This window comes from Cervus elaphus, chromosome 3 (genome assembly GCF_910594005.1).
Source record: "Cervus elaphus chromosome 3, mCerEla1.1, whole genome shotgun sequence".
Taxonomy (NCBI): domain Eukaryota; kingdom Metazoa; phylum Chordata; class Mammalia; order Artiodactyla; family Cervidae; genus Cervus; species Cervus elaphus.
Genome location: NC_057817.1, coordinates 41,391,688 through 41,409,521, shown reverse-complemented (window position 1 = coordinate 41,409,521; position 17,834 = coordinate 41,391,688). Strand labels below are relative to the sequence as shown.

The window sequence follows — 17,834 nt, the reverse complement described above, 5'->3', positions numbered from 1 at the left end:
CTGAAGAACTGAGTTAAAAGATGCCTGGAGCAGAGGTTGACAAGAGTGAAAGCTACTATCTTTTCAACTCTACATAGCAGTTAAGAGAAGATCTTCATCAACATACGCCCTCTTGGGAAATGCAGAAGTGGGGAAAAATGACCGTACAGATAGAAAGCTAAGTAACACTAGCCTCTGCAGAAATCATAGAAATTGAGTTCCATATGCATTTATGGAGTGATAAAGCTCTAAGTACACTTGTAAAATCTAATTTTTATGCCTCATTGTTATGCAAGCATTTAAAATATTACTATTTATAAATATAGAGATTATAAACTATTATCATCTCTTTTGTAGTAGAATTCTCCAAAAGACTTAAAAACTGTATTTCAATTGCAAGAAAAATATCTGTTTTAAGAATAATTCTCATAGTAGATTAGGAATTATACTAAAAAATAGCAAAATGAATATTAGAACATATAAAAAATTACAATATTTTCATAGTAATGATGTTGTGATATGCTGTGCTGAGTCAGTCAGTCATGTCCAACTCTTTGTGGCCCCATTGACTATTGCCCATCAGGCTCCTCTGTCCATGGGATTCTCTAGGCAAGAATACTGGAGTGGGTTGCCATGCCCTCCTCCAGGAGATCTTCCTGACTCAGGAATCAAACCTGTGTCTCTTAAGTCTCCTTTATTGGCAGGTTCTTTACCACTAGCAACACCTGGAAGCCCCAGTTATGATACTACAGAGAGTAAGGAAGGAGGTCCACGGTGGCCACTTGAAGAAATCTTGCCCTGGCCTCCTCCGCCTGTATTTAGGGGTTTGAGGAGCACAGGGCACTTGGTAGGTCCTTCAGGTCAACTCCTCTACTACATCCTGTCCTGGTCCCTTCATCCATCACTTGAAATGAACACCACTGGTCGAAGGCACTGCTTTCTCAGAAGACACTGCTTTTTTTTTCACTGTTCTTTGAAAAAAATGAACATTTGCTAGGGAAAGACCATACAATTAACAGCTATTTTTATCAGGAGTAGATCACTGTGTCACATCTTTCCTAAAATAGCGCTAGCAGAGGAGAGACCTCTCTTGCAATGGGAAGTAAGAACAACACACTTTAATTGGGGTGCAGAGGAAGGAGAAGGCAGGAGGCTGAGATTCAGCCTGAGCACAGAGTTCCAGACAGTGAACTTCAAGACTTCAAGGGCAGGGTTGGGGGAGCGGCGAAGGGGCTGCCGGCAGCGGGGGCTGATGCCTTAGGCTGAAGTATGGGAGACCTGAGGCACTTTGTTTCAGGCTCAGGGCAGGACTGGTTTGGAAGCATGGACTCTGTACCCAAGGTGAATTTATGGTTGACTCAGCAAAACTTAACGCTAGGGCAGGTGGGTTGCCTGATCCACAGTACGCATATATAGCAACTCTGATCTCATGAAACCCACTCCCTCCGCTCCCAGTTACACACCCCAAAGGTATATGGACAAGGCTCTCACAGTGGAGTACACAAACCATGCAATGCACAGAGTCTGCAAGGTGTCCGTGGACATGCAGAAGGTTCAACATTAGAAGTGGGATATTTTGGCTCCTGTTGGATGTTGTGAATTCAGATAGTTTGTAGAGTGAGACAGCAAGAGGAGTGATACTACAAATTCTACCCCAAATCTAAGACTGAAGGTCTTTACCAGAAGGGAGGTTGCCCATAATTGGAGCACCTCTGGTGGCTATGGAGTTATTTTTCTCTTATGCTCTCCAGTTTGGAAAACAGCACTCATTGCTTCCAATGCATGCTTACTAATTACAAGCAGTTTTTAATTCATAAGACAAAAGTTCTACTAGTATTTTTTTTTTTTTAATGGAGGTACAACAATTAGATTTTCAGGGCAGGGACGCTTCACAAAAGAAGGCTTCAGAGTGAATTTCTTTTTAATGGGCGATAGTCAATGTGCACATTTTTTTGTTTTCAAGTATGGAACCTGAAATATAAGACCAATGAAAATTTTCACATGCTAATATGATAATTCTCACAACTATTGCCATTGAACATATGCAGTGTTCCAGACCCATGCTTTGGGCCTTATGAATTAGCTCTTTAAATCCTTAAAACACCCTATGAGATAGTTACTGTGGTATTAGCCTTTTATTCTGATAAGAAAAGGCAAACACAGAGAATTTAAATAGTAAATAGCAGAGATGGGATTCAAGCCCAGGAAGTCAGATTCTAGAGCTTAATTTTTTTGTTTTTACTCTGCTACAATGAGTTAGAGTATATTTTTGCTGTTTCTGTCATACAAGCATACCATTTCAAGCAAACTTTTTATCCTAAAGGGTGAGATGATTATATTACAGAAAGCATTTGGGATAGAGATTAGTACGTCATACGGATTAAATAGACCTAGTGAACTCAGTAAAGAATCTGCCTCAATTCAGGAGACCTGGTTTCAATAGAAGGGAATGGCTACCCACTTCAATATTCTTACCTGGAGAATTCCACAGACAAAAGAGCCTGCTGGGCTGCAGTCCATGAGGCCACATAGAGTCGGATATGACTGAGCAGCTAACACTTTCACACTTAGCACATCACAGGGATTTAGAAAATAGTCATTTGTATTTTCCTTCTTTTCTTGTAATGAAATCTATTTTTCTCTTCCCTATAAATTCAATGTTTATCTAGAGAGGAGACCCTTTTGTTATATTTTCATACCTTCAGTTAATGTTCAGATTTAGGAATTACAAACAGTTGATAAATGTTATAATCCAAGCTCTCTAAGAACCAGGCACTCCCATTTTAAGGAAATAAGTCACTCAGAAAAGACCAGTGGACACCTGATGGGGAATCTTGATGCTCTGGAGATGCAGAGGGACCCAGGAATGCCAAGGGCCCTGCCCAACTGGACCAGACCTGTGAGCACCTGTGAGAATTCCCCTAGGGAGCTTCTTAACTGCCATGGAGCATTCAGAGGCACTGAAACAGCCAACCCACCACGGACATAACTTTGCATATCGGAGGTCAGCACCATGAAAAAGTTTCCATAGTTGAATTCTGATTTTTCTGGTGGGTTGCAGCTCTCTCAGGGAGCCAGACTGGAGCTATACATGGTAGGTCACCTGAGATAAGATCAGCAGGATAGAATCCTCAGATCAAGTGGGGCTGGGTATTAGGGAGTGATGAGTCGTCCCTTGAACAGGCTAAGGCTGTGCTTGACAATCCCCAATAAAAGGCCTTGCCATCTCCATGTCCCTCCTTGCTTTCCCTTTATGTTCAAACACTTCTATCTTCTCCAGTGCCCACAGAACCATGGGCAGCCTTCCATGTGGACCTGGAGCCCAAAGACCTAGAAGTTCCATAGGCTACAAATAGCAAGCAGGAGAGTGTCCGTCAGTCAGAAGAGGAGAAGGCTTACTAGAGCAGCAGTCCTAAAAGAAATTCTTAGAGCTGTGAGTTGCAGCCTTGGTCACACGTCTGAACTTACTCTGCATCTGTGCCTAGTGAGACTTGTTAGGGAGGCAGCTCCAAGGACAAGTCTGGGCTATCTGCTAAGCAACACAGTGCAATAAGAACTAGATATTTCAGATCTATGGTGTTTAGGAAAAGGTGAAAAGGCTATTTATTTTCAATTACCATGAGGTAAGCCCAAGAAAAATTTGCATTTTACTAATATGTTCACTTAAATAAGGATTTGCTGAAGACATGATCGATAGATAATACGTTTAGATGCTTATAGGTAAGGCATTAGGAGAGAGACTTAGGGGAGAGGTGAATTTGGAGGAGGAGAAGCATGTTAAACTATTTTATTGAGGGGTTTGGTGGGGGGTGTTGAATAGGGACTAGGAGAATGAGGTCTGACATCCTGGGCTTGGCCAGGCTCTCTTCAGCCTTTCAGTGGCCAGAAGAAGTAGGTGGATGCTTTGAAGCTTCAAAATCCATCACAAACCTGCCCATTAGTAAGGCTCAAACCAAAGAGAGAGGAATTATGCAGATAAGATTCAACTGAAAAAGAGGCTGGAATCCAGAATCTCTCTTGGGCATGTATCTTCTCTAGCATTGGCTCAAATACAAAAAGAATGAGAAATTGCTCCAAGATACTGGTTGATCATTTAGCATCTGACCTCTCCCACCCCTAGTCAAATAATACCTAACACTTACATGGCACTTACTGAGACAGCAAAGTCTATTTCACACTCCATTATCCTATTTAACACACAACAACAACTCTATAATACATGGTCTCCATTTTCAAAAGAAATTGAGATGTGAGAAGATCAAGAAATTTACTCCAAGTTACAGAGAGATAGTAGGGATTCCCCCATAGCTCAGTTGGTAAAGAATCTGCCTATAATGCAAGAGACCCAGGTTCAATTCCTGGGTCGGGAAGATCCTCCCTGGAGAAGGAAATGGCAATCTGCTTCAGTATTTTTGCCTAGGAAATCTCATGGATAGAGCCTTGTGCACTGTAGTCCATGGAGTCGCAGAGTCGGACACAACTTAGGGACTAAACCACCATAGAGACAGTAAGTGACCATGCCTGGATTTGAAACTGACCACCATATACATGCTCTTAACTGCTACAGTACTCTGCTAAGCATTATCGAAAAATATGGCACTTTCTCCTTTATTTCAATTTTCTCTTTACTTTTCTGCTTAAGCTATTTCATTTTCTTCCAGGGAGAATAAAAATACTGTCTTGAATCAACAAGAGACCAAGAAAGTGAATTACTTTAAAATCACAATCTGTAAATTTATATTTATAGATTGATGGCCATGCGGACTAACTCATCATGATATAATGTGTGGCAGAGTTTGTATTGAGCCTCTTCCCCAGGTAAGTGAAAGTATCCCAGTACTGGGAGCTGACTTTGTGTAGTTATGTGCATCGCCTCATTTCCCCTCCAGTCTCCGTCAGGAATTGAATCACTACTCTAGTGAAATAGCAGAAGAGTCTTACTCTGCACAGGTTGCAGTATAGGCCAGTAAATCACTATGAGATACTCTTAATCTGTGCTCATTCATTGCTCTTTTTCAAAGAAACAGTAGTTTAGGCTGTCTTAAGCCCTTCTGCACATTTAAGTCAGCAAATAGACATTGCTTCAGGTCCAAACCAAGACAGAAAATAGTTCATGCCCCTACTGAACTTAGCATCTACTTCAGTGTAATTAGCCATGTTGATCTAGACTGCTGTTTCAGGTAAGCAGTTTTGTTTTGTTGTTGGTCCCTGTGGCTGAAATTTTCATGGATATCAACATCTTAGTAAAATGAAATCAAATGAGATTTGATTATGAGAAAAGTCTAGACTGTCATTATAAGTAGAAAATGATCTAAATGGAAAGTGCTACTATGTGCAGCATAAATTTGCTAATTGTCATTCTGTGGCAAATATCTCAATAGTAGACACTTACAGCTACATTATTTGGTGAGCAGGCATTAGGAAACCTGATCTTAAAATAATATTTTACCATTAAAATGTTTCAAGCTATTAAAACCCTTTGTGTTGAGAAATATCAAAGCTACTCTAAGTATGTCAGCATTTGTAAGTGCTTTGAAGTTGAAGAATGCACTTATGGCCAAGTAGGATCTTTCAAAATCAGCCTTTAAAGGTAAAAATGGCTTTCTCTACCTTTTGAACTAGACTTTACAAACAGCTTTTAAGAGATTTAACAGTATACTTACCATGAAACATAACATCCATGTTATCACTAATAATAATGGCAATAAATGAGTTTTTGATGTGTGACCCCATCATCTCAGAAGAAGTGACTTTTTATTATTCATCAGCCACTCTCCATTCTTCAAGTAAAAGCATGGCTCCCAAGAAGGTGTAATAAAGACTTTATCTATACATAAAAAAGAGAAAAATTGTATAAAACCATCCAAATACTCAGAAATGTTCTGTGATGGTTAGTTTGGATTTTGGTAGGGGGAGTAAAGGAAGGCTGGATTATTTTTTATTTCTGCTTATTGAACCCACTGCCTCAAACTCCCACCTGATTTTAAATGTGTAGGTGGCTCATGTTTGTTATTTCAAGATAGCTGATCAGTAATCAGAGTTAGGGGTTCTGGGTCCATTCTTTAATGCACAGCTATCATGTTATGTATCTTGTCTAATTCTTTTATCTCTTTCAAATAAACACATTCATCTCACTCCCATCTTGAAGTAGTACTAGAAAATCATATAGGGATGTCTATCCATCTAGGAGGAGTTCAACACACAGCACCACTAGAGTAAGCATCATGCTCACAGAACACAAACTTATCTTAAACAGAATATGTTTAAATGAAAGCTATTCTGTCCCATTTCCACTGCTTTGTAACCAGTAAATATACATTGGATTGAAAGGGCAGTAGTAAAGTCAATTCTACTCGTTACGATCATGAAAATGAGATATAATCTCTTTGTAAATATAAATTAATCAAAATTTATTTTTCCAAATACATCCTGAATATATTTATTGAATGCAACATTTACTGATGGTATACTGGATAACAAGCACAATTCTGTTAATATGTTATTAGTATACAGAGATAAAAGCTACAATTCTCTTATTGTCCTCAAAAAAAAAAAAACCTCAGGTTAAAGGCATTAATAGTGAAATACACAGGCCTCAAAGGAAAACTTGGGAAAGCTACTTGGATGAGATGGGATTCAAGGAAGGGTTCTCAAAGGAGGCAATGCTCAACTACGATTTAAAGTTGGAGAAAAATTATCTAGAAAACAAAGCTGAGTTGGATACTTAAGATAAACAGAACAGTATGTGAAAAGGATGAGAGGCCTGGCAAACCAATGAAATTTACTTTTAGTATGATAACAGTGGGCAAAGCAGAACATGATGATAGGAAATAAGGATGGAGTTGGGAAATACCTGAGAGTAAAAGACTTCCCCATGCTAATGAGTTTGAGTTTACCCTAAGAGAAAAGGAGATGGCTGTATTAAAGAGTACAAAGTGAGAATGTGATCGAGTATGCTTTTTTCCAGTTTTACCTCCAACATGATTATGAAGGACGAATTTGATGGTAGGTTATTGTAAGATACTATATGAGAAATAAGGACCTATCCCAAGGCAGTGATGTGGGCATGAAAAGTGGAGAAGAGGTGGTGAGAAGACCTGGTAACTTTTTGGCTGAAAACAGCAAAGGTAGGGTACAAGATGAGCAATTAATTCCAGTCTTGGGTGACCGTGGGGGACTCGCATGTTATTCACAATGATAGAATATATAGATATAAAAGTGGTTGTTATGGGAAGTGCTGAGCATTAACAGCCAGATTCCTGATACTTGTGGGATTGCCAGTGACTCCTAGGTAATTGTAGGGATAGGACCGGAGAGCAGGAGAAATATCTGAGATAGAAATATGGATTTCAACTTTGCTGAATATAAACATCCACAGAGAAAGTATACCGGGGTAAGAGAGAAAAAAAGACCTAGGACACATAAATTCTACAGAGCACTAACCTATGAAAGAATGCTCAGAGAAAGACCTAAAAGTGCAACTGAGAAATGACTAGTTAGATAAGAGAGAAGCCATTGAGGAAACCAGTGGCTATCCATGGGAATCAATGAGAAGAATTTTTCAAAATTAGAGTTAATCTAATCTCAATATTCATTGATAAGGAAAAGATGAAAGACCACCTTAACTATGTTGAACCATGATTAGACTTGGGGGAATTGGCTGTATGACGCAGGGAACTCAAACTGGGGCTCTGTAACAACCTAGAGGGGTGGGATAGGGAAGATGGGAAGGAGGAAGGGGACACGTATTTATCTATGACTTATTCATGTTGATGTTTGGCTGAAACCAACACAATCCTGTAGAGAAATTATCCTTCAATAAAAAAAAAAATAAATTTAAAATTAAGAAAAAAAGATTAGAGTTGGTAGAAAAGTAGATGAGAAACAGAGAAGTCTGAATGATGGATAATACATTCATCATTATTTGGGCTGTGGATAATACAACCCAGAATTTTCATAATGTGCTAGTCAGGGTGTGATTTCCAACAGAATAAGCAATCTCCAGGGTTCTAGGAATGTGTGGTCTCAAATATACATACATCTATCTTCTTAAATGCTAAAGATGCAGACATTACCATAGTCATTCCCACAGGTATAAAACACTTTACAAAGAATTAAAAATACAGCCAACCAACAAGGCATTTGGGCTCTAATAGCATCTGGCAATCAGTTGGAAGGACTTTGCCACTGAGTTCATCGATAGTTAAAGCTCATCCCCAGTTGCTCTTCATTTCCCAAAGTAGCAAAGTCTGCTTGAGATTGTATGTCCCCTGGGTATGTGAGACTTCTGGGAAGCAACTTAATTTTTGGGTAAATAAGCTCTGCTGAAATCTATTCTGGAAGTGACTAAGCTTACTAGGTGCCTTGCATGAGTGCCAAGAAGAAATTAAATGCAAAAAGAAGAGACTAGAAATATTACTGTGTTGTTTTTATGTATTCAATGTATTTTTCTAATCTTTAGTAGCTTTTATGCCAGGCGCTGCTCCTCTCCCAGTGCTAGGATGGGCAGGATCTGCTATAGAAATAGCAGTAAACAAAATAGACAAATACCTGATAGCACTTAGGAAAAGCGAAGTGAAATTTGCTCAGTTGTGTCTACTCTTTGTGACCCCATGAACTATACAGTCCATGGAATTCTCTAGGCCAGAATACTGGAGTAAGTAGCCTTTCCCTTCTCCAAGGAATCTTCCTACCCCAGGGATTGAACCCAGGTCTCCTGCATTGCAGGCAGATTATTTACCAGTGGAGCCACAAGGTAAGCCCAGGAATACTGGAGTGGGTAGCCTTTCCCTTCTCCAGCGGATCTTCCTGACCCAGGAATTGAACCTGAGTCTCCTGCATTGCAGGTGGATTCTTTACCCACTGAGCTATCAGGAGTTATATGTGGAATCTAAAATAGGACACAAATGAACACATCTAGGAAACAGAAACAGACATAGAGAACAGATCTGTGGTTGCCAAGGGGGAGGGGATGTGGGGGAAAGGATTGAGAGCTTGAAATTAGCAGATGCAAACTAGTATGTATAGAATGGAGAAACAACAAGATCCTACTATATAGCACAGGGCACTATAACTATATATATTAAACATCCTGTGATAAACCAGAAAGGAAAGAATATGAAAAAGAATATCCGTATGAGTTACTGAGTAACTTTGCCGTACAGCAGAAAATAACATACCATTGTAAATCAACTATACTTTGATAAAATTAATAATAAAAATAAATCAGGGAAAGGTATTGGAAGATTTGAGGGGTGATGAAATATTAATTAGGATAGTCAATGACAACTTCACTGAGAAAGTAATCTTTGAACAAAGACCAAAAATTGAGGGATTAAGCCATGGAAATACGGAGAAAGGATAGTTCGGGCAAAGAAATAAATAAAACTTGTTGGGAGGATGGGCAAGAACTTGGTGTCTTCTTGGATTAGGGAGGAGACCATTGTAGCTGGAGAGAGACAAAAGAGAGGAAAGCAGAGAGATATCAGGGAGGTAATGTGGGAGAGAATAGAACAGACCCCTGGCCAGCGTAAGAACTATGTCGAGTGAAAGACTGATTCTGGGACTCCAAGGGACTCTTCATTGAGAAAAGATATCTTAAAATATTATTTTCCTATCTGTCTACCCTTTCTTTTTAAAAAATATTTTATTTATTTATTTTGGCTGCATTGGGTCTTAGCTGCAGCACGGGGGCTCTAGAGCGCACAGGCTTCAGTAGTTGGGGTGCCTGGCTTATTTGCTTCACGGCATGTGGAATCTCAGTTCCCCAACCGGGGATCAAACCCATGTCCACTGTATTGCAAGGCAGATTCCTAACCACTGGGCCACCAGGGAAGTTCCTACCCTTTCTTTTGAGGATGATGTTTCTGCCAGTGACTTCCCTGATCCTCTTAGTTCCATCACAGGAACGCTTACTTCTCAAAGACTAGGGAAACTGACTAGGCATTTCTCTGAGAATGAAGAAGCATCGTCAGAATATACATGGAAGGCAGTCTCTGTGCCATCCAAAAAGCAGGTAGTAAGAACCATATAGAAGTTTGAAAGAACCATTTCCAGAGCTTGAAGAGAGAGTAATGCATTGAAATCAACTTGTGTTTTTTTAGCAAGACATTCACTAGGAAAAAGAAAGCTTTCCCGTGAGAATCTTCAAGATACCCCAAAACATTTACTCCTTTGTAACTAAAATATTATCAATAAATATCATCTCCCATAGTTCTTTGGGCAAAGAAAGAGAAGAAACACTGAAGAAAATAAGCTATCTGTGGCTCTTCCATGTAATTATTTTACCATCCATATCATTGAGTAGCTTGTAGTTGCCTTCTTGGATATTCCTGAAGTGGTCTTTTCTGGTGAAGTTCATACATTATGTTGCTTCACAGAGGCTAAGGAATGAGGACAGTTAGGGAAAAAGAATCTGGCACCATTATCTCAATGGTGGCCTCCCAAAGAGTGTAGGATTTAATATAGAGTGTAATCACAGGCCTGGAAACACGGGGTTTTTACCCTGACTATACTGTTAACCAGCACTTTAAAGTAATAATATCTACTTTTTACTGAATCATAGTTTTCTCACCTGTATAGTAAGCAGCTGGATGAACAATAACTATCACTTTTTCTGTTAAGAAGGTCTACGAACATCAGCTGCCATGGATAGAGTTGAGTCCAGGTTCTCTGACAAACGCCATACTCGGTAATTCATTACAGTTATCTTACTAGAGATGTTAATTACACAGCATTGTACCCCTCTTCCTCTTTTTGCTCCCATAGACACTGCAAACAGATCTCAATACTTTTCCTTGTTAAGTCATCAGAACTCAGGGTTGGTCAGAATTCTTTTTTTTTTTTTTTTGTATAGTGACTCAGGGGATCATGACCAAACAGTTGGAGAGGGCACTCAAGGTGAAAACAGTTTGCTACTTTACCATTAGGAGAATGACTATGGAAGTTAACAGTTTCTAGTATAGCTACGAAGAGCACTCACATCCTGGCAGCCAATTTCTCCCATCCTGAAAGAGGTCTAACCTATCATCAGTTCTGCCAGCATAAAGTAGTGGCTGGTACCCTGGGCACAACCAAAACGGATCAATTAGCTTTTCAGCCAAAGAGGCTTGACTACATAGAATTCATTCTCCTTCTTTATAAAGCCCACTTTCCTCCTGAGAGGAGAGCCTTCTGTAAGAGAAGCTAAATGAGACATTCAACAGGTGGAGACTATCACTGACTTCTTGATCTTTGTCCTTCCACTCACTCACTTTTTTATTACCCAAATCTACAGGAGCTGAGATCAAGAAAGCTGATTTATCTTAGTTCTAATGAAAAGTCCTAATAATGTTATTTAGATAATTGTGATGAATTTTAATCTGATGACAGCTTGTGACCCACAAATTGCTGTTTAAATTAAAATGCATTCAAAATGAAACTGGCAAGACAACCACAATATTATACTTGCAATCTGCTGTGAAAAAAACACCTATCAAAAGCACTACATTAAAAATATGAATGTAGTTAATTTCTATATGGCAAATTGCAACTGAAATCTGGAGATAGCCTTCGATGCCTTGTGACTAAATTCAATTGATTAATCATCTCCCTTTTTTTTTCAAGTTAAGAAGTCAAAGTAGAGTTGGATTGGTTTGTCTTGGTAATACACCCTTTGGCAGAGCTCCAGGTATAATCTAGGTGTACAGACTTCTAGGTTTCTCTTTTGATGAACAAAAGTCCTCTATTTCCTCATCCCAAATGTTCATCTAAGACAAATTTATAAATGTTTTCCACCTGCTTAGTTTTAAGGTTATTTATAGCTTTTAAGCTATAATTACTCAAGATACATTAAATGTTATCTTTAGAAATCTTATACATTAGTGTTAAAAATAACAACACTAATATTTTTCATAGATCAGTTCAAATCATTCCTAAACTTGATAGGAACTGAGGATTTTTTTGGTAATAGCTATTTGTCTCAGGGCTATAATAAAGCAATAATGTAGATAAAATTCAACCCAATGTGTATGTTTTCATCTCATATTTCGACATTAAAGAACTGTATGTGGTAATAAAAGGATTTACTACAACTGTTTGCAAATAATTTAATGACCACGTCACAGCTACATCCTAGTTTTCAAAGTGCCAAAGAACTACTGAAAATTCCACAATATAACATCATAATTATAACAATTAACATGGGTACTTAATTATAGCCTGAATGTTCCTATACATTACTTGTTCGAGAGATTCACCATACATTAAAATAGCATTAGCTAGAAATAAGAAAGTACCATCTTTCACTCTCACTATTGCCTACACAGAAAAGGGCTCACCCACACTCTTTTTAAAAGATACCCCCAAATTGCAATTTTGCATCCATTATCTTTATGCACTATCTCCGGACTGTAGTATATACTCAATAAAATATTGCTTGGAAAAATGAATGAATACGTGTGATTGGATGACAGGCAAACTCGGGGAAAATACCTGGTCTTTGATTGCTATAGGGATACTGCATGGACAACTGCTGTCGCAGTAGGGCTCCTAAAATCTCTCTGCCATATTTTATTTTGGTTCATGTGTGTGTAAAAATGATGAAGGATTCAGTCCAGCAAGTCCCTGCATCAGATCGAGGCTGCATGTATCAAAAAAGCAGGGTCTATAGCGACATTTTATGTAAAATTCCCCAGGTACTTCTTAAGGTTTGCTTCCAAACGAAACCTGATACTGGTTCTGATATAAACTATATTTATATTTGGGAACCGGTCTCACTGTCATTCCTTTCTATACCTCATCAAACCCGTCCCAGGGGACAGTGCCTACCCTGCGGTTGTCAGCTTTGAAACTGTGATTGGTTTTCTGTCTGGTGCCCTCGGAACCTGAGCATGATGCTGAAAGAGACGAGAGGGTCCTATTTTAAAGCTTTCGTCCGTCTTATTGGTTTAGAAAATTCGACTGACAAGAGCTGGGGCCAAAGGAGCCTGGAGCGGCATCGTTCATGGGAATCGTGTATTTCGATCTTTGGGGCAGAGATGTGGTCCATCAGGTTACAGCCAATGGATCCCTGTGAGCTCTCGCTAAACCGAGAGACCTTACGGAAGTAGTCGCTGCAGTAGAAAATATTACATCCAGTAGGGAGTCTTGTCTGCCTCCTGAAAAACGGGCAGTCAAGTGCGGAGCTTAGAAACAAAACCTGGGAGTCTAGATGGAGGGGAGGGGTGGAGGAAGCAAACCTGTATTCGCATTGAAAATGTTCATACGAGGTCAGGAAAAATCAAGGGCTGATTTTAGCTTAAGTTTTCGGCCTCAGTCTTCCAACAGGTGCAGGACTCCCTCGCCCCTACCGGGTCAGCACTGTCCTGCTTTGCCTGTCTAGGGGTTTCCTCGCGAAGCCAGCTTTCCCCAGAGTCCTGGAGCATGTGCAGTCTCCCAGCGCATCCACAGCTCTGCCGGGCAGCCCCTTACCTGCAGCGTGAAGACTAAGAAGCAGGCACAGCGCAGGGAAGCCGACCGCTCTCCGCATAGCGCTTTGCATTGAGCGGCGGAGCAGCAACTCCGCCACGACCCCACTTCAGGCAAAGTGGTGTTGGAAAGAGCCCCCGCCGAGAGTCCTCTGGTCTCCGGGAGGCGTTGGCAGGTCCCGGGCTGGGGCTGGCGGAGCGGTGTGTGGCGCGAACAGAAGCCAGCCCCAGCTTCGCCACCTTAAGAGAGGAGGGGAGAGAGAGGAGTGGGAGGCGGCGGCAAGCCGGGCGGCGCTGGGCGGGGGCCGAGATCGCGGGGAGCCGCCAGCGCTCGGCCTTCTGGAAGCTCCGCAGCCGCGGGGGGGACGTGGCGGGGAGGCGGAGGCGGGGGGAGCCAGCCCGGGAGCCCGCGGCCGGAGCCGTGCGAGCAGCAGCCCCGCCGCGCCGCGGCCACTGAGCATGCCCGGGAGTTTCAGGGTGGAATTCCACTCCTCCGGGTCTTAGCGGCGGCTGCGGGGCGAGCCGGCTGCACGGCGCGGCGGCGGTGTGGGGGAAGCGTGGTGAGGCTGTCCTCGGATCCAGTGTCTGTCCAGAACCTGGGAGTGGGACCAGATGAGGGCCCGACCTGAGGAACCAGAGGAGGCGGCCTAAGAAAGTGTCAACCCCCCAACTCACCCTGTCCCTTCCCCAAATCTTGGTTTACACGTGGACAGAACTCATAGATGGGAGCTGACGTTCTCTGGGCCTCCAAGTGCCAACCTCTCCAGGCTGCCCATGGGAACAGAGGACAGGCGTCTTCCGTTAAGCAGGGTTGCCGCGGGGAGAGGTCATGGGGCAGCCTGCTGAGTATAAGCAGCGAACACGCATCCTGGGGGTGCCTTCTTTCTAACACGATCCCCTTCTCCCGTGTCTTCAGCGGGGTCCCTGTTTTTTAAACTTTCTCCAGACTCAAGCTCAAAGCCTATGACCGTAGTGACCTAAGTGAGGCCATATTTAGAGACTAGTAGGATATATCCATGTAACAGAAAAGAAGAAGACATCTTTTTGTTTTTTGGAGATAATTATCCTTTGTCTCCATTTTACTAAGGTAAAATGTAATGGAATCGCCCCTGTAACTGGGCTCCTCCTGCCCAAGTTCGAGTCCCTAGGAAGGCTGCAGCAGTCTGTCTAATATAGGTGTTGATCCCCCTCATCGGGGACATTGAGTGTGGAAATCCTTCTGTTAGTCCAGGGGCTCATTACTCCTGCTCACGAAATCCCGTGGCCAGATTTGTCTCCCTTAATTAACCCAGGAGCTCTGATTTTTCTACCTCTGTGTCTTGGTGGGATACTGTGGCCCTTCCCAGATCATTCCCGCTTGCCTCACTGCCACGCTCAAGCTTCCAAAGGTCTAACCTTGATCTCATTTTTCCAGAAAGCCCTGGGCTAACTCCAGATTACAGTATATCTCTTCCACATGTGAATGTATACACAACCTTTGCTTAGCAACATCACATATTTTTCATTTATATTCATTCATCTTTGGTTCATCTTACAAGGCGGCTGAGGGGCCTTAAGAACGTCTGCATCTTTGTATCACTGAAATTGAATAAAGTCATTCTGGGTAAATAAGAGATATGAATAAGTGCTTGTTGAATTGAGCTGCCTATCTCTTCAATGCTTTCTTCCTGCATCCCCTGTGAACTGGGACAACTAATGGGAAACATACTACCCACAAGAGTTTCAATTAGACAGGATGTCACAGGATCTGAGCCTGGGCAGTATCATTTCCTTTATAATTTATTTCATCTCTAGTGCTGAGAGACAAGGCCAGGAACTGCACTCCACTAGTTGCAAAAAGGCGGAGAATGAAATGTATTTTAGATACCTTGTCAGGACTTCTGTGCTGAAAATTGAGCTCTATGAGGCTTTACTCTCCCCACTCCACCACTTCCCCACATGGGTGTGTTACGTACCATTTCTGTGGCATAACCGTTTCACCCCAAACCTCTCTAGGCTGCAACCTCTTTCCTTACTCCGGATTCACCTTTCCGCAGTCTTCTTCCCCAGTCTTCTTCCCCAGAGCCTGTATCGGTTTCTAACATACCAAAAGAATTGCTAATGGCATCTATTCATTCATTATGTCTTTCCTTAACCCCACCCCCTTCCCACAACGGAATCCAACCTCTACAATGGCAGTTATCTTTGACAATTGTATTCACTAATGTATGCCAACTGACTAACAGTGCCTCACACAAAATAAATGCTCAAAAATAAATTAATTAAAAACAACTAGTTGATAAAATTCAATAGTGACAATTGTTCCAGCTCTTTGGAATTCTTACTAGATATTTGAGATAACTTATTTATCTATGTTTAAAAATCAGAGGAGAAACTCTTCTCAACTAATATCAGGTCCTAGAATTGCTGCAGGGCTGAGAGTCAGGGGGAGTAATTGCAGCCCAAGTACAATGGGTGTACTTCTATTATTCCTAATAAAAACAATTACCAAACTCCATAGATCTCCAAGAAGAAAATGCACATACGGTAAGGAAGCAATGTTACTGTAATGCCCTGAATCCCTTGCTTTCCCACAGATAATTCCAAGATTTATTTAGGGGGGGGATATTTAGAGTTTCAAATAATATAATTCGCTGTGACTTTGCCAACAAGCATTCAGCTAGCTATTTATTTTGCCCAGGGGTTGAGGTAGCTGAATTATTAAACTGTGCATGAAAATTCCCTTCACAGCAAAATTTCGAGTTTCTAATTTAAGATATACTACTAGAATAGTTCAGTACAGTAAAAATAACCTCAAGTGAGATGTAATTTTGGTGACTAGACAGTAATTATTAATTCACTTGAAAAAGATAAAGGAGAAAAAATTTCATATTCCTTGGTGAGTTGACCTAATATGTTTTCAAGAGATTTGATCCCGTGACATGTGAAGTCAGAGTATAATAAGTGAATCAGCCGATCAATGAAAAGTCAACCCCTTAGTTCTTTGAGACAGAGTCTCTGTGAGTTCACAGATACTGCTTTCCCTTGACTTGGTGATCTAACACCAATGAAGGCAACTGGGTGTTTTAGAGAAGAGTCTCTGTTAGTAAACTACACCGTTTCAGAAAATTAGCTCCAATTTAAAGAAGTTTGGAAATTACTATGCGAGAGCCAGGCAAATTATTAATAATACTGGATTACAGAGCTGTGTCCTAAAGGAAATCATTTACATGTGGAAAGAGAAACAGAAAATAACTATCATGTGAAATTTTTTCACCAGAAAATGCACCATCTCTGTTTCCTAAGAGGTAAGAGTCAGGAAGAATTTATACAGGAAAGAAGCCTTTCAGAACATGCCCTCAAACTGAATATAACCACTGTGAGCCTCCACATTAACATGTCTATAAATGGATGAAAACCATTCATACTGGCCGTCTTTCCCTAGGACACTTTAAAGAAATTGGATCTACTGACTGTAAAAGTTTCTTCTTTAAATTATTTAGATTATGATTATTATTTAAATATGAGCGTTAACCTTGATTAGTGCTTCTATGTGCCAGGCTGCATTCTAAGCATATGGATTTCCCACTTAAACTTTACAATATTCCTACAAGGAGGTATTATCATCATCTCAATTTAGAGATGGTAGGGCTTCACTGGTGGCTCAGTGGTAAAGAACCCACCTGTCAATGCAGGAGACATGGGTTTGACCCCTGGGTTGGGAAGATCCCCTGGAGTAGGAAATGGCAACCCACTCCAGTATTCTTGCCTGGGAAATTCCATGGACAGAGGAGCCTGGCGGGCTACAGTCCATGGGCTTGCAAAGAATCAGGCATGACTGAGCTCACATAGACAAACATCAGAGAAGCAGCTTGCCCACACTCAAGTAGTAGGTAACCAACCAAAAGACAAATTGGTAGAGTTAGGATGTACAATCAGATAATTTATTACCAAACCACTACAATATACTACTTCACATATAATCAATGTAAATAGTGACAGTTGTAGTCGACTCATTAGAATTAGATCAGGGCCAGAGCAGAAGACACTGATTCTAGCCCTGGCAGTAAAGCTCTGTAGCGAGAAACACCCACTGGAGATTGTCTCCAAAAGGATGAGGCAATGCTGTGGCAGCAGACTCTAAGGTCTAGCATCTAGTGAACAAAGACAGACAACACACACCATCATGCTTAGAAGAACTTGTAAGAAGTATGCTTACAGTAAAGTAGAGCAGGAGAGAGATTATCTCTCCTTGGAGGGTGGAAATGGAGGCAGGGATGTGTGGCAGGCAAGAAACTATTAGTGGAAAACAATAAATGAGCCGAGTCTCACTGGATAAATAAGTTCTAACTGTTCTATGTGGAGAGGTTGTGGGATTGTGTGAGCCGGGAAAAGAGACATGAAAGAGTGAAATGAATTCAAGGAACTTCT

The 17,834-nt window shown here is 41.1% G+C and overlaps 2 protein-coding genes across 3 annotated transcripts in view; both read right to left on the bottom strand.

The window, feature by feature from the left end:
• The window catches only part of PTPRR (protein tyrosine phosphatase receptor type R), a 269,220-nt gene extending 255,347 nt beyond the window's left edge, over positions 1-13,873 (bottom strand). For both annotated transcript variants that reach the window (XM_043887108.1, XM_043887116.1), the window contains exon 1: positions 13,429-13,873. In XM_043887108.1, the coding sequence (XP_043743043.1) occupies positions 13,429-13,498 (70 nt within the window). In that variant the 5' untranslated portion in view covers positions 13,499-13,873. The remainder of the gene's footprint in view (positions 1-13,428) is intronic.
• Positions 13,874-13,896: 23 nt separating this feature from the next.
• Positions 13,897-17,834, bottom strand: part of LOC122678908 — a 45,594-nt gene continuing 41,656 nt past the window's right edge. The window contains 1 exon segment of the mRNA XM_043879084.1: positions 13,897-14,049. Coding sequence (XP_043735019.1) covers positions 13,897-14,049 — 153 coding nt within the window.